This window comes from Acomys russatus, chromosome 10 (assembly GCF_903995435.1).
Source record: "Acomys russatus chromosome 10, mAcoRus1.1, whole genome shotgun sequence".
NCBI lineage: Eukaryota > Metazoa > Chordata > Mammalia > Rodentia > Muridae > Acomys > Acomys russatus.
The window spans coordinates 64,855,515-64,874,731 of record NC_067146.1 but is presented as its reverse complement, the minus strand read 5'-3'; the positions used below and the strand labels follow the sequence as shown (position 1 = coordinate 64,874,731).

The 19,217-nt window shown below is 41.1% G+C and overlaps 1 protein-coding gene across 1 annotated transcript; it reads left to right on the top strand.

Moving 5' to 3' along the window:
• Nucleotides 1–3,465: 3,465 nt before the first annotated feature.
• On the top strand, nt 3,466–18,982 carry Ppm1k (protein phosphatase, Mg2+/Mn2+ dependent 1K). The gene is made up of 6 exons (XM_051152269.1): nt 3,466–3,987; nt 5,892–5,992; nt 13,133–13,298; nt 13,827–13,971; nt 14,914–15,048; nt 18,601–18,982. Exons 1-6 carry the CDS (start codon nt 3,545–3,547, stop codon nt 18,730–18,732), a joined length of 1,122 nt encoding a protein of 373 aa, XP_051008226.1. The 5' UTR covers nt 3,466–3,544; the 3' UTR covers nt 18,733–18,982.
• Nucleotides 18,983–19,217: the final 235 nt, after the last annotated feature.

Below are 19,217 nucleotides of genomic sequence, written 5' to 3'. Positions count from 1 at the left end.
GTTCTCTGCTGGGAATGCAGTTGTGTTTTGTTTGGGTTTGGTTTTTGTTTCGTTTTTCAAGACAGGGATTCTCTGTGTAGCCATGGCTGTTCTGGACTGGCTTTGAAGATCAGGCTGGCCTCGAACTCACAGCAATGCACCTGCCTCTGCCTCCCTGAGCCCTGGGATTACAGGCGTGCCCCACCATGACCAGCTTCATTGCTGTCATTTATATCTCACGTATTTTTATTGAAGTCTGTGTCTCGGAGTAACGTTTTTAAAAGTTTATTTAGGACCAGTGAGAGATAAGTGGGTGAAGGCGCTTCCTGCCAAGACTGGTGTTCTGTTTCTGAGCTCCAGGGAGGAAGAAAAGAGCCAGCTCCTTCAAGGAGTTCTGTGATTTCCATATGTACACCAAGGCAACCCCCCCCCCATATATAAATAGATAAATCAGTAAGTGTGAAAATTAAAGGTAAAATGTTTGTTTATGTGACTTTTACTCATGTTGCTCTAGGCCTTCAAGAACATGGTGCTGGCAGGTGATTTGATGAGGACTTCATGGCAGATAGAACCTTAACAGTGGAAGGACATACAAGAGGGGACATATACACCCCTTCACAGGGAGAGAGAGAGCAAATTCAGGGGCTGATTGGGCTCAGGCCTTCCAAATACTTTGTTCTAATGAGAATGAACGGGCTCCAGAAGTATTACTTGAGTTTTGTTTTGTTTGTTTTGTGTTTTATGAGCCCAGTGTGGGGCTGAAGGCCTCTAAGTACCCGGAGAATCACTAGTGTGGGTCTCCATTGAAAGGCTGAAGAAGCTGGAAACAGGTGTTCGATGGGTCCACAACAAAATGTCCTGTGGGAGCTTTTCCTTTCTGTTCTTTGTTCCATGGGCACCCCACCCATTAGATGGTATCACCCATATTTGAGGTGTCTTTTGCCCTCTGTTTGCTGACCACTAACTCGTGTCCCATGGTCTCTAAAAACATTCTCACGGATACGCCCTTAGTGTGTACTGCCAATTTCTGTATCTCTCAAAATTTGGTCAGAAATATTTGCATAATGGTTTTTTAAATTCCACAGTATGTATTTTGATCACACTACACTACACACTGCCCCCCCGCCCGCTGCCCACTCTTCATATTAACTCCTCTAAAACCCACTACCCAAACTCCACCTCCCTCAACTTTGTCTTTTCACCCCCCCCCACCACTGTTTCCAGTTTACACGGCTCATCTATCATCTAGTCATGGGTATGAGGACATCCTGAGCGCATAGTCAACCTAGCAGGGGCTACATCCACAAAGACAAACAGACTCTCCCTCTCCCAGATGCCATCAGCTCTATGTACATAGCATCTCAGGGGTGAGTTGGGAGAGTGCTACTGTGAGTTCACCAACCCCACCCCACCCCACCCTTACCCCTGTCCCCCATTCCCCCACCCCATCCTGGAATGTTGACTGGTTGGGTCTCTTGCAGGCAGCCACAGCTGCTGTGAGTTCAAGAGCACTCACATAAGGTGTCAGGTTCAGAGGGCGCTGTTTCCCACCACTCATCCACAGTGGCTGGGTCTTAGAATTCTTCGGATTTGTCATCTTAGATCAGTGATTCTCAACCGTCCTACTGTGGCAATCCTTTAATACAGGTTCTCATGTTGTGGTGATCACCTTGAACCATAACATTATATTTGCTACTACTTCGTAACTGAAATTTTGCTACTGCTATGAATCATAATGTAACTATCTGGGGGCAGGGGTTGATGGTCTTAGGAGACCCCAGTGAGGGGGTCATTTAATCTCCTAAAAGGTCATGATCTACAGGTTGAGAACCACTGTCCTAGATGATCCCCGAGCCCTGATGGGAGAGGTGTGATAGAATGTTGCACTTTTTTGTCTTGAGTACTCTACAAATACCTCTTTGCTTCACTTTGATCAGCTGTAAAGCTCTGCATGAGTAAGAGTCCACACCCAAAGAAACCCCCAATGACTCCCTGTCAGCACTTGGTGTGTATGGCAATCTGTCAGAAACACAACCCCAACTACAGGGATATTAGAACTCCATGATAAGTTTTCATAATGCCAAGAAAGGTTTAGAATGAGGTCTAAGTAGGGATTCAGAATAAGTATGTTTTCAAGTTATGCAGTAGCAGCATGTACCATTAATTACATACTCAGGAGGCAAGGGAAGGTGGGTCTCGATGAGTTCAAGGCTAGCCAGGGAGACAAAGTGAGACCCTTTTTAGAAGAAGAGGAGCAGGCAGAGTTGTCATTGCCTTGGGTCTTGGTGAGCTACTCTCAGAGGAAAGGAGGGCTGGACTGCTTGTCATCAACACAGTGCCCAGTTCCTCAGTTACCCTCTTCATAAGCATCTACCACAAAAACACCATTAGAACTGGCTTGTTTTGCTAGGGGGTGTTTACCTGGAACCAGTTTACATTGACCATGCAAATATAGAAAGCAAAATTTAGTAGTTAATAGATTGAAAAACTCCAGTCTGACATCTATATCATACCCCCTCCCCAAGGCTCAGGGACCATCTCAGAGGAGGAAGTGGAAAGACTGTAAGATCCAGAAGTCACTGGTGGGAACAAAGAACCAGAGGGAAATAAAGTCTTTTGTGTCTGGCAAGCCTGCTGACCTCAAGAACTCAGAGCAGCTGTAGGCTCCTGCACAAGAGCCAGTCAGCATTCCAGTATGGAGTGGGCAGGGAGGGATGCATGAGTCCCCATCCCTGACTGAGGAACTATGGACAGTAGATGGTCAGTTTAAGAGTGAGGCTCCTTGTGGGTCAACTGTGCCCTAGTCAATGACCCCACACCCAGGAGTACTTGGGGAACTCAAATTGCAGTTATAGGATGCAGGGGTGGCTCTTGGAGGAGTTAGTAGGAAGAGTTGGAGTTAATGTGACAAAAATACACCATATGAAATTCTTAATGAATACGAATATTTCAAGAAAAATGGAAACTCTGATCCAAAACTGTCTTCATTAAAGCGTGGCTGTGCTTTGACTCCAGAAGTATATGTTCTATGAGCCAGCTGTTGTCCTCTTTCCTCCTTAAAAGGGGTTGATTACATTATCACTTCGTCACAACTGAGTGTGTCAAGAATATTTACCTACAAAGTGTGGCCTGGTCACCAACATTTGTATGATCCCAGCTCATTAGGAGTATACAACAACGTGGCCTTTCTTCATACAAGCTGAATCAAAATGTTCATTTTAACACCCTGCCAAAGTGATAGCTACTTAATCAGAGAAGTGTGTGCTTTTATGTTCATATTGTCAAATGTTTATAGAACTCAAACACTTTGAGGGGTGTAGGCAAAATTTTGATACAGTGTTCTTAAGAATGGGATGTAGGGTACCACACAGAGACAAACACGCACACACACAATGTCAGACTCTTTATGGCTTTTGCTACTGGTGTCTGGTGATGTATTATCAGTCTTCTGGATTACTCACTGTGACTCTGTCTTTGCCCCCAACCCTAGGTGCATCAGCTTTCTTCAAGGAAGTCTTTTATCACTCTATTTGTCTTTCCCTCTGACTGGGGCCTTTGGAATTGCATGATGTTATCAGCGGCCTTCATTACTTTGGTGAGAAGTGGTGGGAACCAGGTGAAGAAGAGAGTGTTGTTAAGATACTTCCTCCTGCAGGACAACAGGCAGGTGACTCCTGCCTGCTACAGCTCCACTTCGGAGCCCAGGTGCTCTCGGTTTGATCCAGATGGAAGTGGGCGGCCAGCCACTTGGGACAATTTTGGGATCTGGGATAACCGCATTGATGAGCCAATTCTGCTGCCACCTAGTATCAAGTATGGCAAGCCGATTCCCAAAATTAGCCTGGAGAATGTGGGCTGTGCCTCCCTCATTGGCAAACGGAAGGAAAATGAAGATCGGTTTGGGTTCGCCCAGCTGACAGAGGAGGTGCTATACTTCGCAGTGTATGATGGGCATGGGGGACCAGCAGCTGCTGACTTCTGTCACACGCACATGGAGAAATGTGTTATGTATGTATAACGACCTTGGCTTTGCAGTTCCCCTAGGCTTTCTGTTGAAATGCTCTCCCTTTGACTGAGACATCAGTATGGGCCAAATTACTCAAGTGCTCACATGCCACTTCATCAGTGAGTGGTAGTCGATATAGCATTTGTAACTGGGATTATCTCCATTTCAGAATTATTGGGTTTCAGAATCTACAGCTCTAAGTTTATAACTATTTCAAGTAAATTATAAAGTACAAAGATAACTTGTGGGAAATTTTACGTGTGTGTGTGTGTGTGTGTGTGTGTGTGTGTGTGTGTTGTTTGTGTGCGTGTGTGTATGTACTCATCTGTATGTAAGGCCAGGGGTCAATATCAGTGTCTTCCTATATCATACGCCACCTTACCTTTTGAGATAAAGTATCTTACTGAACCTAGAATTCACTGTTTGGGCTAGACTGAGTAGCCCATGAACCTACCCCTGGGCTTCTATGTAAAGCTGAACATTACCTTCATATGGGAGTTAGAGGTGAATACAGGTCTTCATGTTTCTACAGAAAACACTTTACCCATAGAGAAGTCCCCCTTGGCCTGAAGAAGTATTTACTCTAATCAGCACAGGTTGGTTTATTTATTGTCCTAGTTACTTTTTGGTGAATAGACATCTTGACCAAGGCAACTTATTAAAGGAAGTTTATTGAGGACTTGCTTATAGGTTCAACGGTTAGAGTCCATGACCATCATAGTGAAGAACATGGTAACAGGCAGACAGGCATGGTGCTGGAACAATCCTTATCCACAAACAGGAAGCAGATAGGAACACAGAGAGAGGAACTGCTAACTGAGAATGATGTGGGTTTTTGAAACTTCAAAGCATACCCCCAGTGACACATCTCATCCAACAAGGCCACACCCCTTAATCCTTTCCAAATGGTTCCATCAACTTGGGGCCAAGCATTCAAATATATGAGCCTGTGAGAGGCATTCTCACTTAATCCACCACACTTAACTGTATTTTTTGAGACTCACACTATTGCTAGAATTTAAAGAAAGGAGACAGTGTGGTAGTTATGGCCATGAACTTTTTTTTTTTTTTTTTAACTTTCCTATGTATATATAGTTAAAGGTAGTTTGTCACTTGATTTTTACATGATTTACCTAACTTTACAGACAAACTCAGCATCTTAAGTCAATATGAAGAACCTCATAGCCCATCAGGGTTGCAGTACTGAGGATTCTTTAAAAACAGGGACTTGGGGCTTGTGAGATGGCTCAAAGGATAAAGTGTCTATGACAAAGTCTGAAACCAAGCCTGAGTCATAGGACTCCCATAAGGGAAGGAGAAAACTAACAGCCGAGGGTTATCCTCTGCCTTCCGTAAAAATGTAATCAAAACTTTACAGAATGAGGAGGGATTTGGACTTGTTGTTTTATTTATGTTGGATATGAGGCAAAGCCCCTACAGCTTAGCTGTGTCTTCAGACACGCTTGTTTGTTAGCTTGAGATAGAGTTACATATCCCAGGCTGTGCTAGGCCTGACAACTCAAATGCAGATGACCTTGGACTCCAAATCCTCCAGCCTTCACCTCCTAAGTCTTAGTTTTACAGGCAGACCACCAGCACCACTTCCTCAGGCCTCCTCAGGTTTGAGATAGCACAGTTAGTCCTAACATGCACAAAGCCCCGAGTTGTGTCTCCAGCACCACATAACCAGAGCATGGTGGCCTGATCCTCAGCTCAAGAGGGTCACAGTTCATCATACTGAGTGCCTTCAAAGATGAGTAAATGTTTGTTAATCCTTGGATCTTCAGCAAAGGTACCTGAGAGGGAAGGTGTGAGGTCTGCTGTGTAGAGTGGGTGCTGGAAGGCTGACTGTGAGAAGAGAAAAACGATTGTAAAATGATTGCAGCTTGCTTTCCTCTCCACAAAGGGATTTGCTTCCTCAGGAGAAAGACTTGGAGACTGTACTGACCTTGGCCTTCCTAGAAATAGATAAAGCCTTTTCAAGTTATGCCCAACTGTCTGCTGATGGTAAGTGAGCCCTGGCATTCTTCGGAGCCTTGGGGATTGGCAGGAAAAGAGAAAACAATATAGGCCTTTAGTGGTGGGAGTTTTAATGCATGTGTATTTGTGGGGAGTTTTTGTAGAAATAATTTTATACAAAGAATCATTTGAAATGCTGTTTAGAATATGAACTGATGTCAGTGTCCTTTTTTTAATGTTATATAAAAACCTGTCAGAAGGAGAATCTCCAAAATGGTTCTGATATTGAATTTTAATTTTAAAATGTTTCAACTTATTTGACTTATATTTTTACGGCAAGATGTCCATACTAAGAGAAACCCATCCTGCATTACCACCACCATACTACCAGTGCAAACGCTACAGGCCAGCCATATCTGCCAGGTTGATAATTGTTCATCTTTACTATAAGAAGAAATAGGGGCTCAGAAAGATGGTTCAGTGGGTAAAGGGACCAACCACTAAGCTTTACCACCTGAGTTCTACCCCAGGACACACATGATGAAAAGAGAGAAGCGACTTCCGTATGTCAGCTTCTGACCTTCACCTATATGCTGTGGCAAGTCCACACCCACTGAAAAACAGACACATGCATGTACACACAAAGTGAATAAATGGATGTGTAATTTCTGAAAAAAATATTAGCAATAGGTCCAAAGTATGATAGAAAATGGCTCATTCGAATCCACATGTACAGCCAGAGGGAGATGTTTGTTTTCTGTTTCTTAGTGTTACAGCTTTCTTGTGGTAACTAGTGATATTTTTGTTTTCGTTAAGCATAAGGAAGGATGTGGTAGGTGGATTTTAAAAAGTGTGTGGACTGTGTGTGTTTTGAAAGGAAATGTTTCTATTTTTGACTAAATTTATCAAAATAATTTCAGGAAAATATATTCGATATTTTTTAGTTAGCTCATCAAAAATGTATTTCTAATAATGTTAACTTTAAAATCTCCAGCAGCCCCCATATAATGTATGCTTCTTATCTGACTGGAAAGGGACTTATGTAGGAATGTTAATCTTAGTTTTGTCTTTTCCTTTAATTAAAAAAAAAAAAATGCACCACAGAAATGTGGTTTTTCAGTTGCATGGAAATTCTCCCCATTTCACACACGAGGAGGAGTTTCAACTCAAAGAGAAGAAATGACTAGTTCAGATTAGGACCTCGTTTACTTGCATAATTAATAACAAGACAGGTGAAAGGATGCCCTTGGGATAACTGAGTGTACCATTTAAGCATCACACTGCCACCCCGATATCTGTTGAACCTAGGGCCTTGAAACGTGCAGGGCCAGCAAGCTCTCTGCTGCTGAGCTACATCTCCAGCCCCTCCCTGCTCATTATGAGACCTTACTCACCATTACACTCCCCAGTAACGCTTTGTGGCCCATTCTTTCTCTATTTGTCTAGAGATAACATTTTCACTTGGTAGATTACTTGAAACCATTTTGTCTTATTCTTCCTTTGGTACTACTCCTCCCAAAGTTCCCCTCTCTTTTTTTTAAGAGAAGAGTTAAGAGAGGGTGAAGTTTATGTTTAAAGTTTATTAGCCTTTGTTCTAAGGCGTGAGGAGGAAGTGAAACACTTTCTCATAGTTTTACTTCTTGGGGGTGGGGGCAGGGTTCAGGAAGCAGCCATGGTTGGCTTGAAACTGGCTATGTAAACCAAGTTGGCCTTAACCTCACAGAAAAAGTGTGGACCGTTACATCCAGCATTTTCATAGCAACAGAGGATCTGGTGTGTTCTTATTAATTACTAGGCTGGCTGTGAGTTTGGCTGTATCATCACTATAATGTTTGTGGGCTGTAGTGTCAGTATTATGCCCAGCTGTTCTCTAGACAGCTGTATTTACTGGCCATGGTTTGTAGAACAGAATGCTCAAAAATATGGCCAGCAGTAAAATTTATTAACCCTACACATGTGCAATCAAGCTTTTAAAAAAATGATCTTATTGGTGTTGGTGATTAAAACCATCAATATTAGACTTGGTGTAAATTTTTAAAACATTTTTAATAGTTATAATTCAGGAAGATTTGAATTTTTAACATTTAACATATGAATCTTAAAGAGACTCTAGATGACTCACACAATCAAATAGTTAAAGAAAAAAAACTAAAATATCATGTATTCCTAATAACAAAATTAAGTTATATTGCTTAATTTAGTTGCTCTGCAATCCTTTGGGGTAACCTCAGAACTTCATAAAGATGTCTTAAAATTTATTCAGCTTCTTTGCAGGCACAGTGTAATCCCAGCACTCTGTAAGACAGAGGCAGGTTGGATGTCTGTGAGTTCGAGGCTAGCCTGGTCTACAAAGTGAGTCCAGGATAGCCAAGGCTACACAGAGAAACCCCGTCTTGAGAAAACAAAACAAAACAAATTGTTCTGCTTCTTAATGATCATTTACTTCAAAGTGTAAGAGAACAAGATAGGGCAGTGCAGAGTGTGTGCATCGTGTCATAACAGTCTCAGTGTGCACGGCTGTGCATGTTGTGTGCTTTTTTTAAAATTCAGAGTTTGGGGACTATTTTAAAGATGCATTTGTACATTTTGACAGTTGGCAAAATCTACCTATTGGCATTATGGGTCTATTTATCAAACATATTAAAATTGCTGATGACAAAATGATGTTTGCTAGCCTTTCAGGATGGAATAACCAGAATTAGCTCCATCTCACTTAAGGTTTCAAAGTTATCCAAGTTTAAGAAATTTAAATTTTTAACTGAAATAATGAACTGAGTATCAATATTTTAAAGGTAGATAGTTCTTATTTGGCATGTGTGTGGATATGTGTGAGTGTGTGTGTGTGTGTGTGTGTGTGTGTGTGTGTGTGTGTGTGTCTGTGTGTGTTTAGAGTCAGGACTAGCTAGCAAACATTCTATAGGACCACAGTTATACTCTCTACTTACTGTCTTTTCTATATCTGCCCTACTTTTCACTACTGTTTAGCCCTTCCTGTGAGACCAGGCAATAGGGATTCTTGGTTTGGTTTGGTGGGGTTTTGGGGTTGTTTTGTTTTGGTTTGGTTTGGTTTTTGTTGTTGTTGTTGTTGTTATTGGTTTTTTGTTTTGTTTTTTGTTTGTTTGTTTTTTGGTTTTTGTTGTTGTTGTTGTTTTTGAGATAGAGTTTCTCTGTGTAACTTTAGCTGTCATGGAGTCCTTTGTAGACCAGGCTGGCCTCAGTCTCCAGAGATCCATCTACCTTTGCCTCCCTGAGTGCTGGGATGACAGGGATGCACCATTGCACCTGGCGGGATTATTTTTTCGCAGCCCTCCTGCATTCTAGACAAGTGTTCCACCCCCGAATTAGATCTCTCATGCTTTGAGCAGCATCTTCAAAATTTGAAGTTCAAATTATATCTTTTTTTTTTTTTTACACTTAATGAAAACCAGCCAATTAGTCGAAATATCCCATCGGTTTATTTTCTACAAATAGCCACTTAAAACAAAATGGGTGGTAGAAAACACAGATGATAATGCCACCTACTCTATACCTTCTTGACGTGTACAGCGCTTATGCTTTGAAAACGGCAGCGTGCCTAATGACAAAGGATCAGAATGAGAAGAATTGCTCAGAGGGTGAGCAGCACCTCAGGGTGGGTAGTATTGAAGGGTACCACAGTGAGCGTCGTGGTTCGAGTCCTTTACATGTGGCTTTTTGTAGGGAGCTAAGCTCTAAAGTAACAAGAGCTCCAAAGGCAAATTTGCTGTCTGTGCTGGGCCTGGACCCAGGCTTCTGGGCGTGTGAGACAAGTACTCTGCCGCCGAGTTACACACCCAGCCCTGCAGAGCGCTTTTGAATACCTCGATTTTGCTGGAGGTCACCAGATGTGGATAGCACTGAAGCATCGTTGTTATTATGTCGCTACTGATTCAGGTCACTAATTTGATTTTGGTGTTCATAGATATCCACTTCTCATACATATTGTAGCACTGTTTACACAGCTTAATAATCACGGGGGGGGGGGCGGAGACAGTTGGTAGATTTTCTCCTTCTGTTGCTGTTCAAAATTGTAGTTATTTTTCTTCTGTTCTACTGACCTGTAACACAAGGGAAAGAGAGAGAACAATAGAAATACTCATTTATGGTTTCATAAAGTTAAAAACATGCACTATCATTTAAGACCTACCCTGCCTTCATGTAGACCACAAATTAAAGTCACCCAATGGAAAACAGTCCTCTCCATGCTAGATTCCTGCATTTCGTGCTATAAACAAATGGCTCCTGTCTGATTTCTGGCATAAGAGGTACTTGGATAGCTTCTGCCTCTATATTGAAATCCCATTCAACTAATACATACTATCGTTCACATAAAAAAAAAAAAAACCCTCTATGTACTACTTACCAACCACAAATTATTTTGTTTATGAGACAATTTGAATATTACTATAAATCAATAAAATATTGAATTTGTCGTGTTCACGATCAGCTATTAACTGTGTGCGTGCGTGTTCATTCGTGTCAGTGTCACCCCACTGGTCTCTTTTGGTACAGATGCATAAGTACATAATTTTTTTTTCTGTCTTGGACTATAACACTATGACAAATGTTAATCTGGTAGGAAAAAACAAACAGGCGGCCAACAGATACTGTTAACTTGAAGCAACTGAGTTTTGAGATGACTGATCTGGCAGCTCCTGCAATAGTATATGATTTGCTAGTGAAATCTTCGCCAACAGCAAGCCTCCCCCTTATCCTGCAGCTTTTTCTCCGCTCTCCCTTGCGTTGCAGCTTTGTTGTGTTTGAGCATGACGTCTGGGTGAATTTCCCATCCGCCTCTGTGAGTGTTCTTTGTGGCAGAGAACTGGTCCCGCTCAGCAGCTCTGGACCTGGAGCCTGTGGATGCTCTGTGCTGGGCTTCCATGCAGAGGCAGATCTGCTTAGTTTTGTCTCGGGTGAAGGAGTCCAGCAGATCCTAGTCTGAACTACTGGGAGGGTCTCACACCCTCCTTGTCCCATTAGTTGAGATGACTTGCAACAGAAATTATCCAGTGAGTGTCAAGACTCACTGAAGGAAGTCTCGGTTTTATGGTTTTGTTGTTAGTGCAGGAGGTGAATGGTTTTACCTCTGCGCTAAATGAAAAGAAGTGATGGTTCATTAGTTTTATTCTTCAATGCATAGCAAACCAGAATCAATGCGTAGTTCTGAAACTTTCCCCCATTTATCCTGAGATTTTGAAACTGTAATGGTGAATTGGGAAAAAAACAAACAAGCAAGCCCTTTAAATATCAGAGGCGAAAGAGCTAAGAACTACAACCTAAATTGAAATTGAATTTATAAAATGGTAATTTTTTTTGTCATCCTCAAATTAAAGGACTACTTTATTAAAAAGCTGTTGCTGACAGCTATCATGAAGAATATAGGATCCCCTGGACTGGTAATATTTAATAAATGCCTGCATTCTCTTTCCTGCCTTTTAAAATCATTTGAAATTAATACAGTTGATTAAACTGTGAAGATTCCATTGGGGTATAGTCTTTTGACTAATCTCAGTTGAAAACTATAATGCTTGTAATATAAGCATCACTGATGTTATGTTAAGGCATTTAGGTCATGCTCTGACATATATCTTAGCATTGCTGTGATGACATTGCTCTGACATATATCTTAGCATTGCTGTGATGACATTGCTTTGAACTAAGGGCTCCAAAATCAAGAGATAAATGGAAAAATAGTGCAACTGTAGATGCTGCTTCTGAGTAGAATAAACTTAGCATGACTACAAAAGACTGAGTAAGTTTTATCCATGTTTTTCTATTTTATTTTTCTGATTAAAGCAGGCATTTTAATATAATGACTCAAAAATATATTCATCTCTTTCTAAAATGTGTTCTCGGTAGCTTTTAAAATCTGCCTTTTTAAAAAAGTCTTGGAAAGACTTGACTGTCAATTAAATCAATTACAGTTTTCTAAATCAATTTAAAGAGTAAAAATCACATTTGGATGGTCAGGGGGCTTTTTACAAATATTACATAGAGATGTAGACAAGTGATTCAATATGAAATTTTTCTTATAAAATAAAGTATAATCAAAATAAAATTTAACAATGCTTTAAAGAATTAAGTGTTAATAGAGATAATTCGGGCTTTCAATAAGTTATTTCTCAATTTCTTCCACCTTGCTGTATTGCTCTTCGGTTCATAGTTTCAAGGAACTCCCACTTTCCACAAGGCTCAATGCACCCTGAACATTTTTAACAAGCTGTAAACAACATAGAAGAGACAATGTTAGAGTAAGTCAAAGGAAGACACATAAATGCAGTTTGCTTGGGCAGAAAAAAAGAGTGACGACCTCAAGCCTTTGCTTGTTGGCAAAGAGGACACACACTGCTGACATGTTCTGGCCCAGGCAGGGCTGTGTGCATTGCAGCTGGCTGTGCAGGTCTGCTTTTGGCTGTGGAGTCTGTGATAGATACTTTTGGAGCTAATAATGTTAACTATGCCATGTTTACAAGAGACTGGAGTGAGCTCCATCGTCTACCATTCAGAGTTATTAATCTGAGAGTGGGTATAACATTTCCTCAGATGCAGAGCAAACTAAGATAGCGGAGAAGGGTTGGGGCCTCATTCTAGAAAGAGTAAGTACACTTGTGTGTGTGAGCATTTGTAAGTTGATGTGATTCTAGAAGGAAAGGATGTGCACTGTAGCGCTCGAAGAGCAAATGGTCTGTTCTTTGCGTTCCTTCACTGTTAACTGGTACTCCTCTGACCAGACAGGAGTAAGGAATGGAAGAGAATAGCCCAAATCTCATGATTATGGAAAAGGCAGCTCACCTGATGGGCCCAGCAGATTTGTCTTCCTGTCATAGCAGCCAGACTAGTGGCACTTTCATGTTTTATTTTGACACCTGTTGTGCACATAAAGGCATAATTATAAGTTACATTAGCTTTGCATTTTATACACAGACCATTTGGAGACACTGATACTTTGCTCACCAAATTAGTTTGTAACCTCTTTGTTTGGATGGAGCCTTGTTATTGAGTTTCTCTGCCTGGTCTTACCTAGTTTGGATTTTATTTGCATAGCTCTTGTTAAATTAGAATGGTGCATCTGAGCCTTCAGTTATCATATTTCTGGTTTATTTTGTAATAAAAAGAATTCCATGTCTGCAACTTCTTTCAAAAAGTTCATATTCTGTTTTATGTTTGCAGCAAGCCTCCTGACCTCTGGGACTACTGCAACGGTAGCTCTGTTGAGAGATGGCATTGAACTGGTTGTAGCCAGTGTTGGAGACAGCCGGGCTCTTTTGTGTAGAAAAGGAAAACCCATGAAGCTGACCACTGACCATACCCCAGAAAGAAAGGATGAGAAGGAAAGGTATTGTCACCATAGCCAGCCATTTTATGTATGAAAGCTATAGTTGCCATAGAAACAGTGTTGAATTGTCCTTCCTGTGCTGGTGTGAAACACTAGGGCCTCTAGCAAGCACTACTGTGCACAGTACTACCTCAGCACAGACTTTTTTTTGTCATGGCTGGTTTGGGTTTATTGAGACTGCATCTCGCTGTGCAGCCCAATCTGGCTTTCTATCTGTATCCTGCTTGATCATGCTGGTATTGTCAGGGTGTGTACACAATATATGGCCTAAATTAACTCATTTTGATCTTGTTTGTTTATGGACTTGAAAGTTTTTGGTATTTAACATGGGCTGGTCTTAAACTCAATAGCTTTCACAGCCTTCCCAGGTTCCTGGATTATAGGTGTACGTTGACACAAGACTCTGAATTTCAATTTGTAAAATTGGTATTTAAACCAGTGCCTTAATTTCCTGCACATTGCCTCATCATCATCATCATCATCATCATCATCATCATCATCATTAATTGTACTTTTATTTTTAACTAGGATCAAGAAATGTGGTGGTTTCGTGGCTTGGAATAGTTTGGGACAGCCCCATGTAAATGGCAGGCTTGCAATGACAAGGAGTATTGGAGACCTGGATCTTAAAGCCAGTGGTGTGATAGCAGAACCTGAAACAACGAGGATTAAGGTAAGAAAGGGTTAGAAACTCTGAGTCACACACAGAGAATGAAGGACTGGGAACTCACCTCCCTCCAGCTGCTGGCTGGCTGCCCTGGAAGATTTACCTGAAGGAAAGATTTTTTTAAAGGGAGACTAATTTGTGAAAAAATAAACTTTTTAAGTAAGTTGCTTGGTTCTGGCATGCATGATGAGGGTGAAATCTTTGGCTTTTGTTCCCACCCACCCCCCAACCCCCCCCCCACTCCTCCCACCCCGTAGACAGGATCTATTGCCCTTTCTTTCCAAAGCCTGCTATTCAAATTCATTGTCTCAGCTTGGGAGTCATCCTCAGCTTCCCTTCTCCACTGAGCTCAACAGTCAGCCACTTGTATTTGTACAGCACAGTGCCTCTCTTACTCTAACCTGACCCCCACATGATATGTGGCCTGCTGCTTCTTTCTCTAGAGCTTTATAATGCGGGCTTCTCAAATGGCAGGGGATTACTGTATATAGTTTAATGAAGGATTTCTGGTCTTAAAGATATCTTACATTTATTTTATGAAACAGATACTTATATAAGATTTACTGTGTGGCAGTCTCTGTTTCAGATACAACGCTCCTCGTTTTACAAGGAAATAAATAGAAACAATAGCAGGATCTAAAGCATATCAAGTGCTAAAAGTAACACGCACGCGCGCGCGCACACACACACACACACACACACACACACACGCCACCCGCCGCCAACTAATAGAGGAAACCGCTAAATCTAGACTCAGCATTTGGTTGGCTGGCCTCTTTCATGGTATTGCAAGGTAAAAGTTTAGTTTATCCTGAGTGGTATTGTCTCTTAGCTACGTTTTCAGTTTGCCAGATGAGCACCCTGGAAAACAGGTATAATTTCCAAGTCACTGAGTCACTCGAAGTCACAGTCTCGTTTGTAATTACATTTGTTTGCATCTGGTTGCAGCTCTACCATGCTGAGGACAGTTTCTTGGTCCTTACCACCGATGGGATTAACTTCATGGTGAATAGTCAAGAGATCTGTGACTTTGTCAACCAGTGTCATGATCCTAATGAAGCAGCCCACGCAGTGACTGAACAGGTGACTTAGCGGAGCTTCTGGTGGGAAATTCCTGGAGAGCAGATGATCAGGGACAGCACGGGCATATGGTGTTTCTGCTGGAGTGTTGCAGTGAATTTGATTTATTCCATAATCTTTCTCATTAGCATATTATTACAGTTCATACATCAAGGAAATGTGGAGCTTACCCTCTAACTTTGAACTCATCTTGAATGAGAGTAATAACATAATAAGTTATAACAGTAATAAAGTTATGTCTTATTTACATATGTTAGCATAAGGCAGCAGCATTTTGATCTTCTGAGGTTAACCTTTTCATAAAAGAGGAAAACCGAGGGACGGAGGCCATATTACAGAACTGAGCCTCAAACCCAAGTAAGCCAAAGCTCCTGAATCCTAGTGTGTGACCTGGAACTACACTGGTGCAAGTAAATAACCAGTTTGAGCAATGATAGTACAGTCAACTGCTTCCTGTTAATGTGGGTATATAAAAGGGACCAATAAAAATACCGAAAGGTACATGAATGGGATTTCCTATTATTGGAGCTAAGACTTGATAAAGGATAACCAGAAAAGAACATGCAATCATTCCTCATACTTTGTTGCTTCTAGTCTCTCTGGATAGATGGTGTTTTTAAGTCACTAACCATGTTTTGACTCAATGTCTTTGTTGCATTTCCATGATTACATTTTGAACTGAGAGACTGGATTTGGCCCAGACTTTTATTTTATTTTATTTATGTCCATTGGTGTTTTGCCTGCATATATGTCTGTGAGAGAGTGTCAGAATACAAACAGTTGTGAACTGCCATGTGAGTGCTGGCAATTGAACATGGGGTCCCCGAGAAGAACATTCAGTGCTCTTAACCACTGAGCCATCTCTTCAGAGCTGGCCTAGACTTTTAAGTACTAATATCTATGATTAATACAAAAGACCTTTCCTTAGCTTGCTTTTACTTGTTTGTTTGTTTTGTGCATGTAGTTGTTGTTTTGGGTTTTTTGTTTGTTTGTTTGCTTTGTTTTTTTTTGTTGTTGTTGTTTTTGGGTTTTTTTGTTTTTGTTTTTGTTTTTTTGAGACATTCTGGTGTAGTATAGGCTGGCCTTATATTTGCACAGTAGCTAAAGCTAACCTTGCACTCCTGATCCTTTAACTTCCATCCTTCAAGCTCTAGGATTACAGGCGTGTGCAATGCTTGGCAGGCCTTACTTTAAAAATGTTGCTTGCTTAAAGTTAATGCGCAGTGTCACAATGCATAAATTATTTACTTCCCGTTTGGTCTGTCTGCCTTAAGCAGCACCTAACAAGATGCCTATGAAATTGAAGAAATATGCCCAAGTCCGTGGATGAATGCATCTTTTTTAAAACCTCAACTGCCCATCTTGTAGATATATGTACTTCAGTTTATACAGACAATAATATTTATGATAATAATAAAAAATAATATGTAATATTCTGTTCCCATATTAGTTTTCCTCATGAGGAAATTTGTGTGTACTCTTTCATAGAAGGGACAAAAGATACTCTTTCAGATAGAAAGAAAAAGCAAACATTTTTATAAATCTATTTGTGTATGTCCCTTTTTTCAGGTATTATCTTGTCAGGTTAAATTATTTTTTTTATTATTGAGTACATGTATGTGCATGTGTGTGTGTGTTTGTGTGTGCATACACACATGTGCACACTGATGTCGTGGTGCATGTCATGGAGGTCAGAGGGCAAGATGGAGGAGTTGGTTCTTTCCTTGAACTATGTGGGTCCAAGGCATTGGCCTCAGGTAGTCCAGCTTGATGGCAGGCACCTTTACCTCAGCCACCTCACCAGTCCTTCTTAGTTTAAACTCTAAGAAACAGCCTTGGCAAAGGTAGCCCATGGCTATGGTCCCAGCTGCTCTGGAGAATGAGCCAGGAGGACCCCTCAAGTACAAGCATTCCTATTGGTCTGAGTAACAGTGAGAATTCATAGTTTCCTCCCCTCCCCCAATTAAAAAAATGAGCAGCTCTTAGAATATCGAGTCTCTTCTTGGTAACTTGCTATCCTTCCTCTGAGTGGCACCAGGCCTCCCCATCCAGGGGACGTGGTCAGAAGAGGGGCACCAGAGTTCGTGTGAGAGTCAGATCTCACTCTCCACTCAACGGTGGAGAATATCATGTTCGTTGGCTAGGTCTTGGTAGGGGTTCGAAGTTTACTGCCTATATTCTCCTTGGCTGATGCCTTAGTTTGAGGAGGACCCCAGGACCCAGACTCGATATTCTAAGAGCATATATAGGGGGAGGAGGTCTCCCTCAATCACAGACATAGGGGAGGGGAGAAGGGGGGAAGTGGGAGGGAGGGAAGAATGGGAGGAAACAGGAGAAGGGCTAACAATCAAGATGTAATATGAATAAATTAATAAAAAAATATAATAAAAAATGAGCAGCCTTGTCAAATAACCCCTTAAAAATGCGTGCTAATAATCTACAGTTTGGAGTGTGTGTGTGTGTGTGTGTGTGTGTGTGTGTGTGTGTGTGTGATTTCTGTTGCTCCAACTTTGGGGAATTTGGAGAAGTGTTTGGGCTAATTTGATAGGCGGTAGAATAAATGTATTTTGCAGTACTGGGAACTGAACACAGGGCCTCTTGAATGTCAAGTGAGCACTCTACTGTTAAGTAAGGCCCAAAGCCCTGAGAAAAATAGAGATTCTACTGTTTAGCTTTGTTAGTGGAATTGACTTCTAGCTTGGGGTTTTTAATAATTTGTATTTCTTATTTGTTTTTTTTTTCTCTTTGCCTATTTTATTACCATTTACTGTTTATTTTAACAACTATATGTTAAGTATAATGGTATTTGACACATTTTAAACAGTTTTCTCTTACAGTTTGTTTGAAAAGCTTTTTCATTCCTTTATAGTTTTGGCCCCAGGTTGTTTGATCTGTAGATGTTAGCTGCAACACTAAACACTCCTGAACAGTATGACTAGCACTCAGCTAGTTGAACTGGTCCCTAAATGTGATTTACAATCCTGCTGCAGGCCATTTAGTTTATGCCCACTTATCCATCGTAGAAGGAATATTATAAACATTTTTGCCATTATTTTGTACATAGCAATTTCTGAGATTTTTAAACTTTAAGTTAGTATATAAAGTAGTAGGTTTTTAGCTGTGTTTACAGACAAAGATATTGTTATATTTTGTTCTTTTTTTTATCCCTCTCCCAAGCTCTTTAATTTCTTGGGCTACATTCCTACAAGCAGTTTTGTTGGTAAGAATTTAGCACTCACTAAGGCTTTACACGATTGATACCATGCTAAGCGCGTTGGGTGTGTCATCTTTGGGAGCTGCTCATTGGTTCACCTAGGTTTATGGATGTTTCTCTTGCCACAAAGCTACAATGGAGGATGCTAAATCATTGGATCTGTTACTCGTGTGCAGTTAATAACCATATGGCGCACGGATGCAGCTGAAACCATCACAAACCTGCTTAGATAACTGCATTTGTTAACTGTGTGTAGAATCAGTTGGCTTTCCATAGAAAGTAGCCTGTTTGCATAGAAACCCAATGACTCCAGTGCGTTTCTCTTCTTCCCTGAACCGCAGGCAATACACTATGGTACTGAAGACAACAGCACTGCAGTAGTGGTGCCCTTTGGTGCCTGGGGAAAATACAAGAACTCTGAAATAAACTTCTCATTCAGCAGAAGCTTTGCCTCCAGTGGACGATGGGCCTGATATCTAGCTTGGACTGTGTTCCTATGCGGCAGCATATCAGTGGACATATCAAGAAACTGGTAATAGCCAGAAGGTGGCCTGTACCCATGTGTCCTTGTGACCTGATAGATCCCAACACAGTGTAAGCTTGCCTGCCACATACACAGTAGTATTTTCATAAACCCTCACCATCGTTATGCTCGACTGTACATGATCAGCGTAAGCACCATGACGAAGCTGTGAAAGCGTTGTGCATCTCTGAGCTGAGTGGGAGAAGTGGGGTTTGTACACTTGATGAGTGACTAATCTATGCCTTTTATTTGTGCTGCTAGGGATTGAAGCCAGAGCTTTCTAAGTTGTAAGACTACCAGGCAGATCTAGTTTCTTTTTAGTAAATTTGTTCTTTATTCAGCTGGACAGGGTTTTCTAAATTTTCGTAGCTAGTCAATATGTTACTTGCAAGTGTTTCTTTCTTTTTTTTTTCTTTTCTTTTTCTTTCTTTTTTT